The 15866-nt window shown below is 31.8% G+C and overlaps 2 protein-coding genes across 2 annotated transcripts; one reads left to right on the top strand and one right to left on the bottom strand.

Moving 5' to 3' along the window:
• The first annotated feature begins 8016 nt into the window (after positions 1–8016).
• LOC121237110 (inositol-tetrakisphosphate 1-kinase 1-like) lies at positions 8017–9634 on the top strand. The gene has a single exon (XM_041133688.1). It carries the CDS (start codon positions 8228–8230, stop codon positions 9290–9292), a length of 1065 nt encoding a protein of 354 aa, XP_040989622.1. The 5' UTR covers positions 8017–8227; the 3' UTR covers positions 9293–9634.
• A 4672-nt stretch (positions 9635–14306) lies between these two features.
• LOC121237111 (transcription factor MYB41-like) lies at positions 14307–15469 on the bottom strand. Its single transcript, XM_041133689.1, has 2 exons — positions 15201–15469; positions 14307–15072 (listed from the first exon to the last, which is right to left on the bottom strand). Exons 1-2 carry the CDS (start codon positions 15467–15469, stop codon positions 14307–14309), a joined length of 1035 nt encoding a protein of 344 aa, XP_040989623.1.
• Between the last annotated feature and the right edge of the window lie 397 nt (positions 15470–15866).

The raw sequence follows: 15866 nt of genomic DNA on the forward strand, positions 1-15866 counted from the left end.
TTGTTGGCTTCAAAGGTGGAACTAGATACTTGTTGTGCATACATATATATATATATATATATATATATATATTATATATGCATGAATTTTGTTTAAATGCAATTTGTTGTGGTATTCGGGAATTTTCTTGCTAGAGGTTATCCAGTCAAAAGGCATGCTCCTTTTTTGTTGTGGTATTTGGTTTTTTTATTTTTGTGTTGCAAGCAGAATATCTTCAATGCACAATAATTTTTTTGGCTATGACGTTAGCTATTGGCTTGTTTGACTCCCTAGTCATAATTTATTGTTTCACCTATTAATAGTATTAATGATGATTTGCTGGACCATTACTTTGATGTGGTAACAAATGTAGTTGGTTTGGTTGCTGCTGTTCTTGGGAATCAATTCTATTGGTGGATTGACCAATTGGTGCAATAATCCTTGCACTCTATACAATTTCAAATTGGACTAGAACTGTATAGGAAAATGCAGGTTCTCTCTCTCTCTCTCTCTCTCTCTCTCCTTGCTTTGTTTCGTCAATGAGAACTGACAAGGAATTGCTTTGTGGGGACGATCTTGCATATTCCTTTTTAATGTTCAAAGCTTTATTTTATTACATGATAGTCATGCTTCTCTTATTTACTGATTTTTTTTCATGTAGTCTCTCTGGTTGGACAATCTGCTCCTCTCGAAGTCCTGCAGAAACTCACATAATCAGTAGGTCAGATCAAAGAGCCCAAATGGATCTCAATGGTATAATACAATAAATAAGTACACATTGACCCTTTATGAAAATTCAACTAGAAGTGACTGAAGACAATTGGTCTCAGCCTAGTCTTTTGTTTCAACTTTTTAACGCTCCACTCATCATTTGAGACCTTGATATATAAGGGCTGTTGGAATGGTTGCTGTTGTAATGTACTCAAATTTGCAATCTTCTCATCATTAGCTCAATTTAAGAAATTTTATATTTAATGGGTTGTGATGATAATATAGACAAGCACCTTATGTCAAACTTGTTTGTTGCAGTTGAGCATTGGAAACAGTGGAAGGAGCTTCTCGATTACAAAGAAAACAATAGGATTTATAATCCATGTAAGGATGTTATTTTTGGAGCACTGATGCTATCATCATTTTTTTTTTTAAATTTGGCCACCCATTCTTTTTTTATTTTAAATTCCTATCCAAATTGCTATCAACATTGATGCCATATTCAAGATGTGAAGACTAATGTATTTTGATCTTTGTAAATTTATGTTTTAGTTTAATTAATTGTGATGTATTATTATTTCTTTTGTTCTTTGTAAATTTATGTTTTAGTTAATTAGTTGTGATGTATTATTATTTATTTATTTATTGTAAATTTATGTTTTGCATTGTGATGTTACAACAATATTATTTATTTTGCATTTTTATTTATTTTGTTTGTTAATTGATTTTTTTTTATAAAAATATTTTAAAAAGTGTGTAAATTATTTTTTTAAAACAATCTGGGCAATTTAACCATATTAGAATTTAAAAAAAAAATAAGTGCTATACAAACATTTTTTTAAGTTTTAAAGTATTTAAAAATAAAATAAAATAAAATAAAAACTGGATTTATTCGGTTATAACCCGGATTAAATCCGGTTATAATTCGGATCTGAATTAAATCTAGATATCCGGTTACTAATTTAATCCGGATTAATCCGGGAGGTTAGCATCCGGATCCAGATCCGGATGAACACCCCTAATTTTAATCATACTTATTGATATGCGGTAAAAACTAATAAGATCTTAGATGATAAAAAATGTTTGAAGGGTAGCATTTTTCAAGGATAAATTATCATTTTTCATATATATATACACACACACACAAAACATTATGAATGATATTTTCAATCCATTCACTCATTTCATCATTGTTGATATTGATGATGTTCTCACTTACTTTAAGTCTATTGATGAACAATGAAAATATTTACCTTCGTTTCTTGACATCATTAGACGCAATGGTCTTATTGTTTCTACAAAAAATAAAAATAAAATTATTCCAAATCAAGATTAGATTCTTTAGTTATGATATTTCTGAAGGCAAAATTCGACCTATCAATCGTGCTATTGAATTTTTTGATAAATTCCTTGATGTCATTCTTGATAAAACCGAGTTACAGAGATTCTTTGGTTCTCTCAACTATGTCGCTGAATTTTACAAGGACATGAGGAAATAATGTACTCACTCTTTGAGCGACTACATTCCAACCCACCTCCTTTCACTGAAATTCATGCTAAAGGGAGGTGACTAGATCTTATTACCATTTTTCCTTTTTCTTTGACAAAATTTGTTTTAACAACATTCAAACTATTTTTTGAAATAATAATTTTCAACGGGTCAAAGAATAATATATGCTTTTGTAAGTCATACATTTTATCTTTCCATTTTCGTTTAATATGTAGTTTTCTAAATAAAAAAAAGTAGCATGATAATATGTTCTCTTATCATGATTTTTAATAGAACTATATTAATTATATAAAGTAATCAAATCAATTTTAAAAGCTCTATTGATCACATTTTATTAATTGTGATGAATATGAGCGATCATATCTGAAACTGTTGGAGATAAGGAGGATATACATACATACATATATACATACATACATATATATATATAGGTTCGTCTCCTTAGAAGTCCGTAATTTTATTGACATATTCTAATTTTATTGACATGATTCAAAAATAATTATTGACATGAGAATACTTAATTTATAAGAAATTTTAATTTTAAATTTTTTTAATAAATTAAATATTGTCATATTAATAACAAGAAGCACGCCGTGTGTGTGTGTGTATATATATATATATATATATATATATTTATATATATATATTTATGAGTATAAGCTCTAAATAGACATGTCTCATATAAATCTTTTTTAAAAAATAGGTCTCACTAATAAATAATAAATTTTTTATACTTTTTTAAGATAAGAATTAGTCTACATACAATCCACAAATAGAGATTGTTCATATAAACCCATATAGTTATATTTAAAAAAGTTTTAAAATTACAATAATATTCTTAATAAAATGATATTTTTTCTCTTTTACTCTCATTCATCAATGGGACTACACATGCAATTCCTTACTCAGCACTACAAATAGAATTTCTCTTCAGATAATATACAATTTTTTACAAGGATTTGTAATTTGTATGAAGTTTGGCCTTATACAAATCATTTATATATATATATATATATATATATATACACACCCACACACACACACACTAGTAGTAATGAAACGTCCAAGGGATGTTGTGGAGACAAAATATATATGCTAATTTTATATATATATGAACTATATATAGATAGAAATAAAAATAACACAATTGCATTATAAAAAAAAGTATATTTTCTTACAAATCTATGAATCATATAGTAAAAAAAAGTTATAACCTAATTGCAAAAAAAAAAAAAATTGAAATGTCAAAGAAAACAAATAATATATGCAACAACCATAGTAATATATATGTAAAAGAAGTTTGATATAAGTTTACAAAATGTAGTTTGATTTAAGTTTTAAACAGGAAGTAAAGTTCATATTACAACTATAGTTACTAACATATTTCTTTCTCTTTTGCAGAATTAATTGATAAGATATTAAAATTCTTATGGCATTGTTGATTCATCTGGTCTATATCAGCACGAAGTTCGATTATCTATTTTTTTTTTAAGATTTCTTTGGCCATACTTTCCAAGAATGGCAGATGTTGTTCAAAAAAATAAAATATTTACTATAAAAATTATGTTATGATTTATTATAATTGTATTATTCAAATTGAAAAAGTTTAAGAAATGTAATATTATGTTACCTTGCCTGTATGATTCATAAAATGAATTGCTGAATAACCCCACGTCTTTTTTGCAATTTCACCAAATACTACTGCAGCTAGTTGTCATGTACCATCATCAACTTTCACATCTGCTCGACAACTATTATCAACAAAAATATAGTTATCTGTTAGAATGTATAAAAAAGATATGTTAAATTTTTTAAGTGAGTGATGTAAACTAAAAGTTTAGAAAAAAAGTACATACAGTGGTTGTGCAATACTCATATGTTTACAATGGTAACATGAAAATTTTTCATTGTAATCATAGTCTGTTCCTTTGTTACATCCGACGTAAGACATAAAAAAGAAAATTTGTTGGAGAACAAGTACATTTATCTTGCCTTTTACCCAAAATTTTGGTTTCTATATAATATTTATAACATGTATTAAAATGATTGTGTTGTAATAATCAATAATTAGAAAAGTATTGTTAAGAATATAATTTTACTATTGTAGGTTGTGAAGTCTTGAATAGTTCTACAACATAAAAAATGTTCGTTAATTTCCGGACAAAATGAGCAGTGGCAGATGTGTGTGTTAGATCCAAGAATTTTATAATCACATCTTCAAGCAAGAAATCATTGAGTGTCGCCCTGCAAAAATTTAAAAGAAATTAAAAACAAATAATAATTTTTAAAAATGTAACAATTATATGTTGAAAACAAAAATTAATAAAAGTTTGTTTTAAAATTAAACGGAAAAAAGAAAACATGTATTACCATTCTTGTAACGATGCTACGCCAGAAATTGTAGGATTCATCGTAAACATACTCGTTGATTGAGATGATAAAAAAAGTTCTAAATTAAAAAGATATGTTAAATATGGTATGAGCATATTATATAAAACAAAAATATAGAATTCTGAATTTTTTAATAATATCATTATAAGGAGTGACTTTTAATCGTCTGACAAAAATGATTGGTTTACCTCCAATAACTTTTGAAATTTGTTGACATTCAATATCAACAAACTGACCCCACATAGTATATTTTAACAAAAAATATCAAAAATTGAGAGTATCCAAACTCACAATATACAAACAAATATTTAGCTGCATGAGAGAAGATCCTAACGCTGGATGATAAAACAAAAAAAAAAAAAAAAATCCATCCTTTAACAAAAAATACCAAAACTGAGAGTATGTTCAAAATGAAAAGCTTGAGAAAGATAAACTTCAAAATAAAACTCCAATGTGAATGTTATTGTTCGAAACCTCCAGCAAAAAATAAATAAAAAATTAATCTTACACAATGAATAAAACAAAAGAAAAATAATACTATAAAGCAAAATAAAAAATAAAAATAAAAGTATAGTACAAATTAAACTTTCAAGAACATGAAAGAAAAAAAGCTAACATTGGATTACAAAATAAACAAAATGCAACACTACATTATACTTGAAAAATTAACTCCACACAACTCAAACTCTATAAAATAGATTTAAATTTTTTTATCTATACTAACAAAAACCAATTTTATAGCAAAAATATAAACACAAGATTGCATGTGTAAATCACAGAAACAAAAATAAAAACCAACACCATATTATTAAAAAAAAAAAAGACACAACACTGTATCATAAGAAATATTATATTTTTTTACAAATATATAGAGCACGGATAATCACAAAACTACACCCAAAATAGAGGATCCACAAACCCAAAAGATGCAACAAACATTTAACAGCATAAAAAAAAACACAAATAAAATATTTTTTTTAACAAAAAATACCAAAAACTGAGAGTATCCAAACCTACAATATACAAACAAATATTTAGTTGCATGAGAGAAAATCCCAAAGCTGGACGATAAAACAAAATAAAAAAAAAAATCCATCCTTTAACAAAAAATACCAGAATTGAGAGTATCTAAACCCACAATATACAAATAAATATTTAATTGCATGAGAGAAAACCACATCGCTGGATGATAAAACAAAAACAAAAAAAAAAATCCAACATTCAAACAAAATATATAACCAACAAGATTACAAAAAAATCCACAAGATTATATATTTCTTACAAATGTATACATCACAGATAAGAATACAACCAAATACAAACTTTACGATACTGCATTATAAAAAAGATTATATTTTTTTCACCAACATTTAAATCACACATGCAAAAAAAGCTATAACTTAGTTGAAAAAATACAAATGACACAAAAAATCTATCTTTTCACACAAAAAAATATAGAAAACCGAGAAAATGTAAACCCAAAACCAAAAAAATACAAAAACTTGAAAACAACACCAAGAAGCTATTTTTTTCAGCAAAAAATACAAAAAATCGAGAGTATCCAAACCCACAACATACAAACAAATATATTTAATTGCAAAGAAGACGTAAACCCAGAATAAAAAATACAAAAACCCTACGACTCCCAAACTCAAAACATATCAACAAACATTTAACAACATAAAAAAAAAAACCAACACTAAAAAGCCACCTGCTCAGCAAAAATAGTAAAAAATCGAGAGTATCTAAACTCAGAATACACAAACAAATGTCTAACTGTATGAGAAAAGAATCCAACGCAAAAAAGCTAAAATCTGTGAGAAATGCAAAAAAGCCAAAATCCATGAAAAAGATACGCAAAAAACTAAAATCCATGAGAAAAATATAATTTTTCACAAAAGATACAAAAAATCCACAACATGCAAACTCATAAAACACAAAAATCTCATGGAAACCTATGAAAAAAATACACATTCTCAAAAAAAAGAAACCAAAAAAATACATAAATTTGAAAATAGAAAACGAACAAAACTGCACGAGAAAAAAGCTCAATGCAAAAAATAGCGAAAAATGTACAATTTTTCATAAAAATACAAAAAATCTAGAAAATGCAAACCCATAAAACACAACAACACTGATTGAAACCCATGAAAAAAACACATTCTAAAAAAATCCAAAAGAAAAACACAAATCCAAAGACAAAAATCGAACAAAACCATATGCAAAAATTACTTTTCACAAATAACACAAACCCATTAAAAAAAAATTTCGCCAAAAATACAAACAACTCACAACATACAAACTCAGATCATATCTCCAGATCGAAAGAGAAAAAACCAACAAGATTGTGCAACAAAAAAAAAAAGAAAAAGACAAAATACAAACCTAAATACGAACAGTCAATAATATACAAATCCAAATCATACCAACAGAAAGTGAAGAAAAAAATACAGAGAGAAGGGAGAAGATGAAGAGTAAGCGTGAGAAGAGAGAATACACCAATAGAGAAAGCGAGAGAAACCGGAGGGAAAAGGAAGAAAGAGAGAGTGCAGAAAAGAATAAGAGAAGAAGATAAAAGAAAGAGAGAGAAGACGAAAACGAAATAAAAAGGAGAAGGAAAAAAAAAAGAGAAATGATAGTTGCTATCATAAGTGTGTAAGTGTTGTACAATCAGTTTGAAAAAAGTGAATAAATATTGGACTCACATGAAAAAATAATAATTTTTTAATAACAAATTCTACTCTTTTTCAAAGCGACTATACAGTACTTACACACTTCACAACTACATGTAACATTATTAAAAAAAAAAAGATAAAACTGCACCCCTAAAACAATTACACTAAAAAGATCAAAATATTCCTACCTAAATAGATACAAAAGAAGATGTAAAAGAATAGAAAAGATAAAACACTTTAAAAATGGATGGGTACACGGAAGATGATAATTTTACTGTTTACATCTATTACCACTTATTTAGATTTCGTTTGGAAGTTAAGTCTATTTTAATTTATCATTATAATTTTTTTAAATTTTAATATAAAATATAATAAACAATTTAATTTTTTTAAATCTCAAAATAATAATATTAAAAAATAATATTTTAATAATATTTTATCATTTCAATTAAATTTAACTCAACTCAATTCAACATCCAAACGCAATCTTATTCACTATATATATATATATATATATATATATATATATATATATATATATATATATATAGTTTTTTAACGTCTTTTAACATTCTTATTCATTCCCAACTGTCTCTACAAGCGGTTACTTACTCCGTGCGAAGCTGAACGGTCAAATCCTAACCCTACGCTTGATTTACTTTGTCAAATCCTAACCCTCCCTAACCCTAGTCAAGATACCTCTGAAGCTATGCACACAGGATATATATACACCCCACCGCCCAACGCCAACGGTCGCGTTCTCTCCCTGCCATTTTTCTTTCTCAGCGAAGCTCTTCTGTAGTCGAGAACTCTACCGAAACCACATTAAAGATCGCCGTTACGAATTTGAAAAAGCCTAAAAAGACTCCTCTCGAATCTTTACCTTTCTTTCTTTTATGTGTGCGTTTTCACATTTGCTGATTTTCTGGTGTTGGTGTCGTCTCTACGGGAATCATCACCGATGGCGGAAGCTGAACGGTGCAGGTTTAGTGTAGGTTATGCTTTGGCCCCCAAGAAACAAAGCAGCTTCATCCGAGACTCCCTCCTTGTTCTTGCTAGGTCTCACGGCGTCGATCTTGTCCACATCGACCCCACCCGCCCCCTCGTCGATCAGGGCCCCTTGGACTGCGTGCTCCACAAGCTGTACGGAGATGAATGGAATCGGCAGCTCACAGAGTTCCGCCTCCGTTACCCTAATGCGGTCATCGTCGACTCCCCCCACTCCATTGAGCGCCTCCACAACCGAATCTCCATGCTACAGTTCGTTTCGGAGCTTAGAATCGAGTCCCCGAACGAGATGTTCGGTATCCCCAAGCAAATCGTCATCTACGACAAGGAAACCCTCTTCGATCGGCAAGCCTGGGAGAGCCTTAAGTTCCCTGTAATCGCGAAGCCCTTGGTTGCCGACGGCAGCGCCAAATCGCACAAAATGAACTTGGTGTTCAACCACGATGGTCTCAACGAGCTCAAGCCCCCGATTGTCCTCCAAGAATTCGTGAACCACGGCGGGGTTATCTTCAAGGTCTACGTCGTCGGCGTGTACGTCAGGTGCGTGAAACGCAAGTCGTTGCCGGACATCTCGGAAGAGAATTTGGGTACTGTCTCTGAAAGCGTATTGTCGTTTTCGCAGGTATCGAATATCGCTACCAACGAAAAGGTCGACGACAAATACTACAAGATGATGCATTTTGACGACACCGAAATGCCGCCGCAGAGTTTTCTCACTGATGTCGCCGACGGGTTGCGGCGCGCCATGAAATTGAACCTGTTTAACTTCGACGTCATTCGGGACGCGAGGTTTGGGAATCGCTACCTTATAGTTGATATCAATTACTTTCCCGGATATGCGAAAATGCCGTCTTACGAGACCGTATTAACGGATTTTTTCTTGGATGTGGTTAATAAGAGAACGGAGATAGTGTATAGTTGTGACGAAGATATGACAAAGATCGTCAGCAATACTTTTTGCAGTGATGAAGATGAAATTGGCCGGAAAGTTCGGACGGATAGTTCGATTAAATTCTGACTTAAATGTAAAGAAAATAACCCCGTGAATTGGTTGAAGGGAGTAAGTTGGTAGTATTGAGTTTAGGTAGGAGATGGCTTTGGCACTGTAGGGAAATGATTAGGTTTCGATGATGGGTTTTAGATTTTTATCCTCTTGACAGCAATAGCATATTGTTTCATGTTGATGATTTATATTCCTTCCGCAGTTTTACTCTGGAGATAGGTACTAATTTCTCTAATACTCTTGAAGGCTTTAGGGAACTTCAAAGTTGTACAGGCTTCAAGTCTTTCTTTGCTTGAAAAACTGATCTTACCTGGTGACTTTGGCACCTTTAATGAATGAAATTCGTCATTTTGTGCATTGGAGTTCCCTCTTAATTCGCTGGGGTTTCTTGCTCTTTTCTTTCTCTCTTTTTCTTTGAATAGTTAGGTTGTCGGTTTGTCAATTTTGTGCCTTTATTGGCAAGATGCTTCAAGTTTTTTTTGTGGGGCTTTGTATTTAAAAGTTGGGGCTTAGATTTCTTTCATTTTCATATTATTTTGAGAAAGAAACTACTTTGGAAGATGAGGTTTCGGTACTTAATTCATTAAATGGGTATGTCGATTCACATGCGAGTCAAAGCAAAACTACACTGGCACTAAGATAAAACTGGAGGGTTGCTGGGGTTCATCTTCTCACCCACAGCGTTCACAATTAATTATAGACATGGAGGCCGAAACTGCAGTTGGCAATGGGCAGCATCACCTATGGGCTTCATGGTTCACCAATTCGTGTGGCTTCATGGTCAGCTATTGATGTCTGTGCCATACTGCCATAAATAATTGGGCAGATGGTCACTGTATTGAAAGAGCAGAGTTGATGAAAGCCAATCATTTCTGCTTAGTGGCAGGACAATTGTGTATATTGTCTCTTTTGAACTGAGCATTGTATTATAATTCCAATCTTATTTTTCTTTCCTATTCTGTTAGCTAGGATGAATATTTCCTCTATTTATTTATTTTTGTTTTCCTGCCATGCTAGAGGTATTTTGATGGGATCATGACAGTGAGTACCAATGACTAGTACCGAAACAAAAAAGCTGCAGTTTCACCTATGGCTTGGATTGGAGATGACAAGCCAACTTGAGGTAGCCACCAGCCAATAATTGAAAATACTTTTGTTTACCATTACTGGGTAAGGTCGAATCTTAGTGGGAGAATCTGGAGTTAGTTAGACAGGTTGGCTTGACTAAATTTGGCTTTGGCTTGAAAGGAATTATGAAAACTGATGAAGCATCCCTGGTGATTGGTTTTTATGTTCTACTAAATCTAGAGATCAGCTGTTCCAACCTCGAAAAAGCTGATCTGCTATCATTTGGCTCGACCCAAGTCATTGAAGATTGGGGATATTGGCATGACTAACGTTTCCAAAGTCTTGTATTTTAATAGTTTCTAAAGTGACTCTCGAGTTTGTGGGAGTTTTCAAAGTTTGAGGATCAAAATTTGTATCAAAGCTTTCAAGAACAATATTTCAAACACTCCATGAGCTATCCTACATTTCAAAATTTTGCAACATTTATTACATTTTATGCACTCAACTTTTGATTCATAGCATCCATTATCAATCTTGTACTTTTTTTTTTTTTTTTTCGGGTTCATTTTTTAAGTTATCCTTATGGCTGCTGTTTTGCTCTTCTTTGGCACCACAGCCTGCGGGGAGGGGGAATAAATAAATAAATCCATTTGCCAGTCATGAGACGGAGACCTCCTGAGTTTGGGCCGGCGGTCCCGGCAGCCATCTGACAAGAATAAGTACTAATTAAGCACCCATTTAGAGCAAAAAATGCTCTTTATAATTTCTTTCAATATTAGGAATGATATTTTTATTCTCAGTCAAACCCCAAAATTTCATCAAGCCAAACCCAATCATGTGTAATGATCATGGAACCGAGTTTTCAGGGAAAATGTCCTTTGGAGATGATTAAAAAGTCGACAGAAGGGAAGAGCCCCCCGGTGGCCAACTATTTAAGAAAGATTTAAATAGTGAGTTAAGATCAAAATTTTGATTACAGTTTTGGAATAATAATTATATATATAAATAAATATATATATAAATTATATTTTAAAATAACAGTCTATATATGAATAAATTATATATAAATATATATAAATTATAAATATTCTAGTTTGAATTGGAGATAAAAAATGAGATTGTAGTTTGAAAAACTGAAAAAAAAAATTAAATGCCGAAATATCGGCCGATACGGACCGAAATACAGGCCGGTAGAAGCTGAAATATAGGCCGGTATAAAATATATTCAATACCTATACCAGACTAGTGGCTAGTGTGGCATATTTCGACCGTACGGACCGGTATGGTACGGTATTTAAAACAGTGGTTGAGATAAAATTAAAGTTAAAAATTGAATAAAATATTATTAAAATATTTTTTTGTTTTAAAATTTAAAAAATTTAAAAATTTTATTATATTTTATATAAAAATTATAATAATTAAATAAAATAAAATGAGTCGAGAATACATTTATGAATTCATTTTAGGATACAAAATACAAGGACAAGACTGCTTACAAATCCATGATATGGGGCCAAGACCCAAATAGCCCATCGAATATTTTTCCCAAGGCCTTGGATCCTTTTATTCTCAAAGCATCAACTCAAATTTTGGTTTGCTGATTGGTGAAAAATCTTTTGAGGAAATTCTCTCTCCACTTGTAAAGTAGAATAATGGTAGGACGGAGGGCCACCGCTCCACCGCTGGGCTCTAATATGTATTTTTTTAGGACAATGCTATATCCCCGCTGGGCTTCCGTTGAGTATTGTTTTACATGTATTTTTTTTAAAGTTATTTTTTATATAGATTTTTTAATATTTTTTAATATTTTAAAAAAATAAAATAAATTTAGAACATTATTAAAAAAAACACTTCTTTAATTAGAAAGTAAAAAAAAAAAAAATCATTAAAAAATACTTTCTTAATCATGAAATAAAATAAAAAATCATAAAGAAAATTTTCTTTATGATTTTTTATTTTATTTCGCGATTAAGAAAATATTTTTTAATAATATTATGATTTTTTTATTTTTTTAAAAATATTTAAAATTGTTAAAAAAATTTATATAAAAAAAACTTAAAAAAATATATAGAAATACATTGCTAGGCCCCAGCGGGAGATCTAGCATTTTCTATTTTTTTATGTGATATTTTTTTAGTTTTTTTTTATATAAATTTTTTTAATAATTTTAAATATTTTAAAAAAATAAAAAATTTTCATAACATTATTAAAAAAATACTTCCTTAATCACGAGTATGGAAATATTTTTTAATATATATTTTTTTATTTTCTGATTAAGAAAATATCTTTTAATCATGTTATAAATTTATGTTATTTTTATAAAAATATTTAAAAATATTAAAAAAATTTATATAAAAAATAACTTTAAAAAAATACATAAAAAAAAATACATGTTAAGCTAGCGGTAACCCCAAACGGTGGCTGTGGCTTTAGCATTGTTCTGTAAAGAAAAGTGTAAATTTGCCAGGTCAAGATGTTGTTATTCTTCTCGCACTTTTCCCCTCGTTTCCGGGGCAGTACTGTTCTTATAAAAAACCAAAGGGTTCTTTTCTCCTGGCCTCCCATGCAGACGAAGGCAGGGCCCCAAATATAAGTAGTGGGAATGATCTCGATATGTATATCTCAAAGTCTGATTTGTGTTGTACAAAAAACAAAGAGCAGTACTAGCATTGGTATCGCAATGTGCACCATAGTTACAGTACTAGCTAGGTGCCTCTCTTAGCTCCCTCCCTTTTCTGCTTTCATTTTTAGTTTAATTTTCCTAAAAGAAGTATGGAGCCTAGCTAGATTCATCGTTTTCTATCGGTTATCATCACCCCCGCCCCTTGCCCTTTTAGTGTTCTACGGTTCTACCTACATCGTGCTCCGCCACACCTGCGCCACCTATTCCTCTTTCACATGTGTGTATCACACGTCTAGTGGTAGCAAAGGATTGATCTTGATATTGCTATTACTAAAAATTGCATCAAAAACTACCTGGGTGGTTTTTTTTTTTTTTTGTAGTCAATATAATACTTCAGTCAAGAAATCATGGGATCGGAGTCACTTTTTTTGGCTGCTTTGCACTGTCTTTTGGTAATCGTGGGGTGTTGTAGCCAGGGCTCTTCACACTTTTTTTTTTTTTGTACCTTAGATACACATCCATTAATTAATGAAATTATCTTCCTTAGAGAAAAACTAAAAAGGAAAGAATTTTGGTTCATGGTTTTCTGAGCTATATGATTCATCTGGCCGGAGAGAGATCGAGCTAGCTAGCTTTAATTAACGTCGTTCTGGGTTGTAAGCATTCTCACTCTTAATTCTTATCATTTCTACTCCATGTAAACATTTAAACCGCATATTCCCAACAAAAATGCAACGAGAATGAAGTATAGCACATCGTAATTTGCATCGGGAGTCAATAAAGTTAATTTCATCAGCTCTCCATAGGAAAAATGGAAGAATATCAAAGGATTCAAATTATTCAATACGAAATGAACACTTTGCAAAGAAGATGTTTACATGAGTTTGATGTGTATATATATATATATATATATATATATGTATAGAGGTAGCTTAATATAATCATTAGACGTTGCCGCCTCAGTTTAACAAATGAACGAACGACAAATATAATAAATTACAACAATATAATCATGAATGAACTAATCGTGTATTTTCTGTGTGAAATTCATAGCTAGCTAGCTAGGTTGATACGTCGGGGAAAATTGGTGCTCTACCAGGAAATTGCTGGCGATGGTGATGATGAGGATGTTAATCTGCAAAGGAGAATGAGAACATTAGTTAGATATTCGTCTGCAAAGAAGTATAACCAAACGTATCGTTTTAATATTTTGGAGAAGATATATCCAATCTATATCTGCATATCATAAAAGAGCAATTTTTCTCTTTGAAAAAGGCTTCCAGAAAATAAACAAATATATAAATAAAAGAATCAAAACAAAGTGATTGAGGGTAAAACCTACTCCAATATATGTTTCCAATAGGAGTCGTTTGTTTCATCATCCATGAGTTTGTCCCAAGCCTCAAAGATGGTGTAGGTACTAGCTGAATCGGTGGAGATCAACTGATTTGGGTCAATCTTGCTATCCATTTTGTTGATATTGTAAGTACCATGAGGAGAGTCAGAAAACGATTCAGGCACCGGATTCATGATCTCTATTTCATTCTCATATGATGAAGTACTGCTCAAGCTGCTGTTTTTTACACCCAGAATTTCTTGGTTAAATCCATCTTCAAGTCCTGCCCATGAATTGTCAAAATCCTGAAAGTTGATGGGTGCCTCGGGGTTCGTCAGTCCAGGGTTCAAATTCTCCAGACCTGATAGGAAGGGCTCCTTATTGTTGAGTAGTGTGTTTGTCCCATTGAGAAGTCCCTCGAAAGGGTTAAGATTTCTGTTTCCGATGAACAAATCATGAGTGCTCTCCATACTCAGAAGTGGGCTGGTATTCATAAGCTGCAACATGTTTTGCAGTAATTGAATTTTGGCCAGGTGAGAGGCATCAGCCTGCAAACTAAGAGCACTGCCCCAAGGACTGATTAAATTTCCAAAGTTTGCAGCACCGAGCAGCTGAGAAAGATTCACAAGGTGATTGAGATCAGTTCTTGGCTTGTGGGTTGTTGGGTCAATACCCATTGAAAGGAGCTTCTTCCTTAAATGAGTGTTCCAGTAGTTCTTGATCTCATTGTCAGTCCTCCCTGGAAGTTTGGTTGCAATCCTAGACCACCTGCAACAATTAACAATGATGTTGCAGAAGTTAGTACCAATGAAAATCAAACTGTTATATGCAAAATACTAGATCAAGTTTCAATTCATTAACAAGCATGCATGCATGCCAAAGGAAATTATATATACTTGTTTCCAATGACAGAATGAAAATTAATGATCTTCCGCTCTTCATCTTCGGAGAAATTCCCTCTCTTAATATCAGGCCTCAGGTAATTTGTCCACCTTAATCTGCAACTCTTTCCGCACCTATTCAAGCCGGCAAGCTTGGGGAGCGTTCTCCAACTTCCATGACCATGGCTGCTGATGTAATCAATCAGCTTCTGATCTTCCTCGGGCGTCCATGGCCCCTTCTTCAAGCCATTCTCATCATCATGACCACGTGGCGATCGACCCATCGTGCCAAGACACAACAAGAATGTGTGGAGAAATAGATTAGATTGGGATGGAGTTAATTAAAGGCAGAAAGCTGTAGTACTTTTGGAAATATATGGATGAAACATTCTGGTTTTATAGGGTGCGTGGGAGATCTGGTTCAAATATTGGTGATGTCATTGATGCCTTCTTAGCTTCCAAAAGCACGGCAATGAGGGAAGGAAACAACCCAGCGACCATTTTGGCATTTTTCAGCAAAGGAAAAAGAAGGTTGATCATTAACAAATGAATTGCACCAAACCAGGATTAGGTAGTGCAAGTGTCGTTTGATTAGATAGTATGCAAGGTCAAGTTTCTGAAAGCATATCTGTTTTAAAATCCACCAATTGGATTTCCATTTAGTTTCATCACTAATGATGC

The sequence above is a fragment of the Juglans microcarpa x Juglans regia genome, chromosome 6S (assembly GCF_004785595.1).
Source record: "Juglans microcarpa x Juglans regia isolate MS1-56 chromosome 6S, Jm3101_v1.0, whole genome shotgun sequence".
In the NCBI taxonomy this organism is placed as follows: Eukaryota; Viridiplantae; Streptophyta; class Magnoliopsida; order Fagales; family Juglandaceae; genus Juglans; species Juglans microcarpa x Juglans regia.